A 10006-nucleotide genomic window follows, 5' to 3' on the forward strand; every position below is an offset into this window, starting at 1 on the left:
TTAGCTTAGAATTTTTTATGAAACTTATGGATATTTAATTTGATGTTTTTTTAATTGTTTTTCTTATATTTTTATATGATTTCTTTGTTATGTTAATGCTTCTAAAGACTTGATCACAATTAGACATGTTTTGTATCCAGTTTGGTTTGGTTCATTGAGCTTCTCTAGGAATGAAGTTGATGGTACCAACTAGTTATGGAAAAAAATACAAAGCTATTTGGCTATATTTTATCCTATTCTTGACTTTTGTTTTATTTCTTTAACTTATTTGTTAACTGACAACAATCAATGTCAACTCGTACAACGTATTAACCAAAAATAATAGGATAAAGGAAACATGACAACGAAATACAATAATATTGTCTTTATCTTTTAAATTAAAAGGAGGGTTATAATAAAAATCAGAATAGTATATGAGAAAATATGCTAACAAATCACACACGCAATTTAAATTTGTTAATTTTATTACTTTATTAACAATAAATTTTGTAAGTCTATTTCAACACTTCAAAAATATATCAAATTGTGATCAATTTTATGACAAAAAATTATATTTAGATACCAATTTCTTAAAGACTAATTTAGAGATCAATTCTTTTGATAGTCAAAACCTAAATAGCTAATATTAGTGACCAATTTAGAAATTAATTCATAATATAAACTATTTTAGTTACCAATTTAGACACCAATTATAATTTGAAACTATTTTAGTTACCAATAAATTTTAGTTATAAATTGATATTTAAATTGGTCACTATAGTGACTAATTATTTTTAGTCACTAAAATTGGTCATTTATAAAAAAATTTCTTGTAGTGTAAGCTAATTTTGAATGGTCATTAAACTTAAGTTTTTGTAATTTAACATAGAAATATGCTTATGTTTGGGCTATTTACTTAGCAATAAAATCTTTAAACATGTAAACAAGCAATAAGCTTCAAATCTCAAATAAATGAACTATTTCTTATTTTGATATAAAATAACGGGTAAGCTCATTCGTAGTCTATCTCGCTATTAGTTCATTAAAAATGGGTTTGACTAAGCTGGCATGTCGTATAAAAATAGGTTGGAAATTTGAGTTCCTTTGTCAAAGGATGGACTAGTGAGGATTTGAGGGCCCTATGTTAGATATACTTGAAATCCTAAATTTGTGTAAGTCTTTAAAAATAATCATAAATATTTTATAATCTCTGTGATAAATTATGAAAAATTCTTATAATCAAATATTCAATACTAAAAGAAAAACATTCTCGTTTCTTCAATATAAAATATTTAGGAAGAAAATATAATGATATATATTTCAAATTAGAGTTTTAAATAAAATTTCATAAAAACCAAAATATTTATTAAATTTACAATATTAATGAAGCAAAGTTGATTAAATTTAAAAATATTTTTTAAAAGATTACAAAATGAAAAAAAATATTCAAATTTAATATATTTTAAATGTCTCTCTAGTCTCATTATTTAAATTCTAACAAATATTTTTTACACTGATAAAAAATATAATGAAATCACACAATAAAAATTAAACTAATAATAATTGAAATTTAATATAGATCTTTTATCTTTTAAACATCAATATATTTTGGATCGGAGCATAGTTGACACAGGGAGGGGCCACGACCCCCCAAACTTTTTCATTCTTTTAAATTTTTAATTTTTTTTAAATAATATATGTTTAAAATTAGATAATAATATATTGAAAAGTTAATAAAAATAAAATTAGGTATTTTTTATTTCTATTATAGAGTATAACATTTAATGTTAATAAATTGTAAAATATAAAATTAAATATAATAAAGAAAATAAATTATTAAGATAATTTTTATTTTTTATTCAAATTGTCTTTTTTAGTTTTTCACATGTTGTATTTATCTCTCACCTTTACCTAATTTCATTTTGTTATGTTACAAAGAAACAAAAGTTAAGAAAAAAATTATTATTTCTGTCCTCATTTTTTATATATTCTCCTTCCATTCTTAAAAAAGAAAAAAAGTAATTTTCTCCGATCTCACTTGGTAATGAAATACGTTTAATATTTATCACTATCTTTTTATCTCATGACCCTTTTGTGTGTGTGTGTGTGTATATATATATATATATATATATATATATATATATATATATATATTATAGACAATTTTTAATTGTCACTTGTTTATCATAATTTTTTAGTAATTATGTCTCTCAATTATTGTTTATATTATGATAAATTATTTTTTAGTCTTAAACTTGTTTTTAAATAGGTATATTAATGAAAATAAAAGAATAAATTCATTTTTTAAAATTGATAAAGAATGAGTGAAAATTAAAACATGACAATATGGTTACTCATCGCATACATACGATGGACAATCCATTAGATAGTGTAGTTTGTTTTATAGTTATAATTATACTAAAGTATTATTCATTTTCATTGAATGAGTGACAATAATGTTAAATATATAAATTTTAAGTATATTATTTTGGCTCCCCCAGAAATTTTGATCAAGATCCGCCACTATTTTGGATGATGATAAAGAAGATTAATGACAATGACATTATATTATTATATTATAGTAGAAAAAGAATTTATACAATTCTAGTGATAGAATTACACATATGGTAATGAGTTAGAAAATTAAAACAGTTAAATAAAAAAAATATCAAAACGGTATTCTAAATGATAAAAATAAACAAAAAACAAAATTATTAAAAAAGTAATGTATTTTAGAAACATTTTGATACATCATTGAATGAAACCACACAAAGCAAAATAAATATATAATTAAGGGTATGATAACATGATAATACCTTAGAGATCTAACAAAACTTTTCAGATATGAAACTAGTAAAATTGTTGAAAGATAATGAAAATTGTTTTAACAAAACAAAAATAGTTCTTCAAATGAAACAAAAATTAAGATAAATAGAATAAAGGAATTTTTTTTTATATTACCTAGTAAATGAAATGTTTATACTATTGAACACTTAAATAAGAGTTCAACATTCTCGTGCAAAAAAAAATATTAAATAAAAATATTAAAAAGGAGTAGAAATATTCAAATGAGACAAACAATATTTAATTTACATTTGACCATATATGCATAAAGGTTCTAATAAGATAGAAAATATCTCGAAAATGTGATTTAATTTCATGATAAGCCAAACAATTAGAAAAAAAAATGTGTAGTTAAAATTAAAAAAAATTATAAAACTAAAGACTAAGAATGATATATATATATATATATATATATATATATATATATATATATATATATATATATATAAACTAATAAACTATGAATATTTTAGTAATTTAAATGGGGACGGGGATGAGAAGAGGGATGTGTTATGGTGGGTATGAGAATATGGATGAGAGGGATATTACTCATATTCATACCCATATCAGTAAATACAGGGTTCTCCCATCAAAACAGGGACGAATTCGAACAATATTCAGAGGACAGATTTATTTGTCATCCCTAATCTTCCTCGTATCTTTATAATCTCTAAAAATTTCAACACTCATAATATTTGTTATTGTAATTATATGACCCTAATATTTCATATTGTGATATGACTTATAAAATTTCATAAGTTCGCATCTCAATAAAGTCTGCATCAAACTTCTCAAATTAAAATGTGGAGTTAAACGAATGTTTATTGTAGTGAACTTTCTCTAGCAGTGTCAGGAATAATGATTTTGTGTTTATGTTTTGTTACTTAAATTCAAACTAGTATAGTTGTAATTTTATTTTTTGAAATCTAGTGTGGGGAGACCTCTATGCCGTTTGTCAAAGATGGTGTGCTAAGAAAAACACGTTTAAGAAAAAATTCTAACTAATAAAAAAATTTCCCTTTTCGGTATCTTACAAAATATTAAATGATTATTTAAAAAAATAATATTAAAAGTGTACTTTTAGAGAAATTTCATTTTTTTAATCATTGTAAAATATACATGTGCGATTGAGATGAAATTATTAAAATTAATTATTATATTTGAGATATTATCAGTTTTTTAAGTTAAATATTTTTTTTCTTTTTTAATTAGATATTTAATTTTAATTGTAATGAAACATTTTTTATTTTCTTTGTTTACATACTTTTTTCGCATCAAATCTTATAAATAAAAAATGTTAGTAGAAATCAATATTATAAAATTTACAAAATTCAAAATAACAAAAAAGTGTAGACTGAATCCATGAAAAAGATAACACATATATGCATAAGAAATAAGCTTAAGCCAAACATTTATTAACATTAATTATTAATTAAACAATAATTATAAAATTACAAACATTTAATAATTGAAACAAAAAAGGCAACAGCAGAATAAGGTAATAAGTGTGTACAGATGTCAGTTATCATGGCTCCAAAGTTCTGCATCAAAACTAAAGTACTCAGGTTCACTAGCTGCGTATGAAAATGAAATATCATGTATATATGATTCTAACCAGAAATTGGCACTCACAAGATCTGTGTCAGCGTCCCAAAAGGAAAATTCATCTTGCAGATCCAGATTTTCGTTCATGCTTACAGCGTTACATTCTGCGCTTGTTGTGGAGAACGATGAATGCTGGGAAAATTGGGAACAATCTTGCGAGGAGTTAAAGCTTTGGAAAGTATTTGCACTTGGTTCGGTTGTTTTTGTTGTTGTTGGGGATTGTTCACATGAGTTTGAAACTTGAGATTCTGTGGGTGTGTCTTGTTCGAATCGTTTCTTGAGATTGGTGTGCCAATAGTTTTTGATTTCGTTGTCTGTTCTTCCAGGAATCTGTGCAGCAATAGCAGACCATCTGATCATCAAAATTGAAAGGTTTAATTTCAGTATTATCACTAAATGTTAATAAAACCATGTTTAAGCAATGGTTTAGGATCTTAATGTTCATTCTCAATCATACTAATAAGTCCTGTTGAACGATTAGTAAAAAAAAGAGTATCTTTTACTCATGAAATCATATTACTAGAAATATGTTTTTAAGTTTTGGTTAAAAGGTAAATTTTAAATTTAATTCAAATTTATATTTGCATATACATTTATAACTTTTCATATCGATATATAATCTATCCACACTCAATTTTTTCGTTTTAATTTAAACCTTTTTTAGTTGGATTTATAAATTTATTAGAGCCTACATTTAAATCCATCTAAATATATCGTAATTATATTTTAAAATTGTACGCATAAATTATTTTTTTAACCTTTTAAAAATTGTCTATTAATCTCTTTTTCTCTCCTTTCAAGTTAATTTTTTTTCTTTTTTCTTTTTATCTGAAATTTGTTTTTCTTTTCTTCGTCTATAAATAACTAATTTCTAAAGATCAAATTTACAAGATTAATAAGACAAATTGAATTTTTGCATATTGTAATTTGTGATTACAATTTGTATTTTTTTATTTTAGAATTAAATTAAGAATCAATTAAATTTTAATTTTATACTTAAACACAAATTAAACAATATTTTGATTTGACTGGTGTAATTGATTTAATTAATTAAACTTATATTTAAATATTATATTGAATATGTAAATTAATCTCTTTCTTGATTTTCACATTTCTGTTGGTTGCACCTTTTCATTTTATGTTTTAAAATTTTAAATCTCTAAACCACAAATTTTAATTTTGTACATAAAATGTTAAAGGTTAAATACATTGCATAACACTCATCTGATAATTGACTTATATTGTGTTTTGTATTACAAAATTAGAAAAAAAAACATTTCAAGAAAAAATTTAAAATTATAGTAATTAAGTTTTTTTTAATATAATACTCTTTCATTACATATTTTATAATATATATATATATATATATATATATATATATATAACATTTATGTCTTTTTTAAATTGGAAATTAAGCTTAAATTCTTTAAACATGATTTTGGTTGGTGTTAGAGTTATTATTCGAGTAATAAAAACATTATATTCATTTGATAACATATTACAGAAATAAAATACTTATAAAAAAAATCGACTTTTAAATTTATGAAAAAAAGAAAGTGTAAAAGATAACGAAGAAAACTATTAAATGAATGAGTGTAAAAGATTTTGAATGTCAAAATATCGTTACTTTTTTTTTTTGGACAAAATTTTGGAGTGTACGAGTAAAATGGAAAAAGTTAATGTTGTTGTCGTATACAATGTTTGTATTGGCTGACTAAGAATTTTAATACTAATAACATGAAAAGAAAAAATCTTATAAAATAACAATACTATTTCACAAAATGTGAAGACTATGAGAAATCAAAGCTTTTAATAACAAGATCAAAACAAACATATATGACTTTAATTTGCAAGACTAAAAATATAAGTAATTAAAATTTTAATAAACTTTCAAAATATATAATGTCACTCAATTGGTACAAATACTACACAACATTTATCACATCATCAACTTACTAACTTCATCTAAATCATAAATTAAAAATAACATTTCAGAAAATCAAAAGACTAACGAATAAAAAATTAATTAGAAAACTAAAAGAAGCAATAGTTCCAATTTAGAGAACTAAAAACGTATTAAAGTATCAATAAAGTTATATAAATTAACATTTTATTAAAAACTGAAAACATGTGTAATACATCTATTCTTCTATAATCGCAGGTCCCTTTTTGTTAATATAGTTATTCCTCTAAGTCAGTGTTTTTTTTTTTTTTTTTCTCTTTTTGTGGCCAGTGAAGTTGAGGTGTAGAGGAGTTGATTCAAATGATCATCCCATGAAATCCGAGCTTGTGAGTTGTTATCATGTAATTGGCCTTCTGGGCATGTGTTTAAATTGTCTTGCATGATGCTTTGGTTGTTTATGAAGAAATTAATTTTAGGAAAAGAAAATTTTAAATCCTAAAATGTTTCATTTTCATAAATTTCATAGGAGAAAACATAAATGGAGAAGAAAGAGAATGCAAATGAAAAAGAAGAAAAAGGAAAAGGACTTAGCATAAATCATATTATCATTTTTAAAGAAGTTAATGTTGATTTAATGAAAGAAATCACATTCACTCCTTTTAATAAATATTTTGAATCTAAAAAAATTAAGAGAGAATATTGAACAATTGTTATAAATGCCGAGAATAAAAGAATAATTAATCATACTTTTTTATTTAAAATTTTAATACACATTAATATATTATTAATGTAGGTTATGAAGTGATATCTATAACTATATATAGAGATACACTGTTTTTATTTTGTTTTTTCAATTTATTCTCTTAATTATTATTTTTTAAATTTAAATAATTATTCATAATAATAAAAAATTTCAGTTTTAGCATTTTGGTAACTATTTTTCAAATTTAATAATTATTTATAATATTATTTATACAATATTACTTATAATACTTTTATTTCAATAATTAAAATTTATTTTATCTGTAATTATATTTATGATTATATACTTATAATTATATATACTTTTATCTTTTTTCTAATTTTACTTTTAAAATTTAAATAATTTTTAAATTTTTAAAAAGTTCGTACAGCGCGAAAGCATCGTTTACATTAGTTTTATTCAAAGATATTAAAGTATTATTTCCTAATGAAAAGTATGCAAATAAATGAAAGTTGGACTTTTGTTATAAGAAAATATCTTAATATGTGTAGTGATTTGATTTAACTTTATTTTACGTATTATTATTAAAATAGAAGAAAAAAAAAAGCAAAAGTGTACTTAGAGTTTGACACCTTATGTGATGAGTTCCATACAACTCTTGAGTAATAACTTTTTAACTCATCCACTTAATAATTGGTAATATATTCATTCAAAACAAAACTTTACATTTTTAAAGAGAAAAAGAGAATAAAATATAAAATAGTAAATCTAAGATGAGTGACAAAATATATATTTGTTTTCTTTCCTATCCTTTTCATTTATTTATTTCTCCCTTTTATGTTATATTGTTTATCTCTCGTAAAATATATATATATATATATATATATATATATATATTATAATTTAAGTCTGAGACCTGTTTCCGAGATGTCGGTGCAGATGGATGATAGTTTGTTCCTCTTCCTCAGTGTAGTTTCCTCTTTTGAGGTTTGGTCTTAGGTAATTCAACCACCTAAGTCTGCAACTCTTTCCGCATCTCGCAAGACCTGAAAACAGCAAACTCACTACACATTGTTTGAAAACCAAACCTTCTTCAAAGAAAAACTCATTTTTCTTTTACCTGCGAACTGGGGGAGAAGGCGCCAATTCCAGTGGCCATACCTTGTAATATAATCAACCAACTTCTTGTCCTCCTCTGGTGTCCATGTTCCTCTCTTCACTCCATTTTTGTCACTGCTCGGGGTTCTCACCATCACTATTACTAATCTCTATAATATACCCACTTTCTTCTTTGACCACTTCTCTCAGATATTTTGCAGCTTTCCTAAAACTCTCTCATCTATATAAGTAGTACCATGCATGCCCCCACAACCAAAACGTGAATCACGTACAAACCCAACTGGGAAATTCAGAAAATTAAATAATAATAAATCGTGGAAGGCAGATATGTCATATGTGGATGAAGTTTAAGATACCTACCCCACCCACCATGTATGCATCAGACTTTGGATATCATTATTAGCAAAGGAATGGTTCTAATTTGAGTTCCTTCTTCTACAGCAGGTTAGGATATAGTATTTTCTTAAAATTTTAAACTACTCCATTAAATCTTCAAAAGTACATATGTACTGTCATAAACTTCCATACGAGAGAGCCCAATCTACCGTCGAACTTAGAAACTTGACAACGCAACCTCACACGTATTGGTTGCAACTTGATGTTTTTGCTGGTGTAATAGTATAAACTTATAGGCTTAGATTGCGGGTATAGGACACTGTTCTCTGCTACAACGTTTTTTAATCTTGATATTGGCCCAACTTTTGGTTACCCAGATAGTTCTTAAGTTACCTTAGAGAAGTCGTAAAGTCTGCTTTTGTCTTTCTTCTTTTCTGGAGTTTCTATGAGACAAGTTTTGGTGGTTAATTCCCATTCGTTCAGGAATAATATTCCCATTCCTAATTATTACTTAATTTTAGAGTACTTAATTTAAGCCTTTTTTTTTTTTTTAAATAGCGTAAGATATCTCTCAAACTTATGAGGAAAGATTGAAGGAGGAAATAGGCATTACCCTCGTGTTAGAAAATATAGAATTCTGATCATAACACCGACCGACAATATCAACTTGATACATGGATTTACAGATGAAAAGATTAAGTAAGCGGAGTGTGAAGTTGTCATAGTTGTAAAATCCCACTTCAAAGGGGAGATACTAAGTATGATAGACTCTTTCCATTAGTGGGAAATGGCCAAAATGATGTAGTTCATAACGTTCATACTTATAATAGAAACTCCTAATGGCTTACATGAATATTTACTTATATCCTTGGGAGGAATATCTACCTATCAAAATTCTTGTCAAATAAATTAAAGGATAATGATACTTTAACCCACTTTTTTTGACCCATTTTTAATCTACCACTCTCATCGCCTTTAGATCATCACATCACATCACTACAAAAAATTAAAATAGATGATCTAAGGATGATAAGAATGGTGGGTTAAAAGTGGGTCAAAAAAAGTGGGTTAAAATATCATTTTTCTAAATTAAATGGAGTGTTACAAGGTTATAAGTAATACATATTGTTTCATAGTGGATAAAGGGTTACTAGATGGGTTGGTAGCTGGTGAAATTGTGGAGGAAATGAGATAAAAAATGTATTCTAATCAAAGTTGACTTTGACTAAACATATAATTCAATTAGTTGGGAATTTCTATATTGTATGATGGAGGGACTTTGATAAAGTGTTTCGATCTCTAAGAAGGAAATTTAAACCATTGAAAGAATTAAGACAAGGTGATTCCATAACACCATTTTTGTATTTGATGGTGGCTAAAGGCTTGGCAGGAATAGCAAGATAGACAACTCTAGAAAAAAAAAATTGTTAGAAGGAAGGTCATGGGAGCAAAGGGAATAGAAACAAGTATTGGAAATTTCACATCGACTAGCGATAAGGTCAATATAAAATATATAT

General features: G+C 24.8%; 1 protein-coding gene across 1 annotated transcript; it reads right to left on the reverse strand.

Moving 5' to 3' along the window:
* Positions 1–4341: 4341 nt before the first annotated feature.
* LOC114170365 (transcription factor MYB15-like) lies at positions 4342–8331 on the reverse strand. Its single transcript, XM_028055839.1, has 3 exons — positions 8155–8331; positions 7951–8080; positions 4342–4780 (listed from the first exon to the last, which is right to left on the reverse strand). The coding sequence occupies exons 1-3, from the start codon at positions 8285–8287 to the stop codon at positions 4342–4344; spliced, it is 702 nt and encodes a 233-aa protein (XP_027911640.1). The 5' UTR covers positions 8288–8331.
* Positions 8332–10006: the final 1675 nt, after the last annotated feature.

This window comes from Vigna unguiculata, chromosome 11 (genome assembly GCF_004118075.2).
Source record: "Vigna unguiculata cultivar IT97K-499-35 chromosome 11, ASM411807v1, whole genome shotgun sequence".
In the NCBI taxonomy this organism is placed as follows: domain Eukaryota; kingdom Viridiplantae; phylum Streptophyta; class Magnoliopsida; order Fabales; family Fabaceae; genus Vigna; species Vigna unguiculata.

What these genes read in the sequence shown, in the direction of transcription:
- LOC114170365 (XM_028055839.1), bottom strand. Translation starts at nt 8,287, where the DNA reads ATGGTGAGAACCCCGAGCAGTGACAAAAATGGAGTGAAGAGAGGAACA. An exon ending in CCTTCTCCCCCAGTTCGCAG is followed by an intron (nt 8,081 to 8,154) that starts GTAAAAGAAAAA and finishes TGCTGTTTTCAG; the next exon opens with GTCTTGCGAGATGCGGAAAG. An exon ending in CACCGACATCTCGGAAACAG is followed by an intron (nt 4,781 to 7,950) that starts GTCTCAGACTTA and finishes TTTGATGATCAG; the next exon opens with ATGGTCTGCTATTGCTGCAC.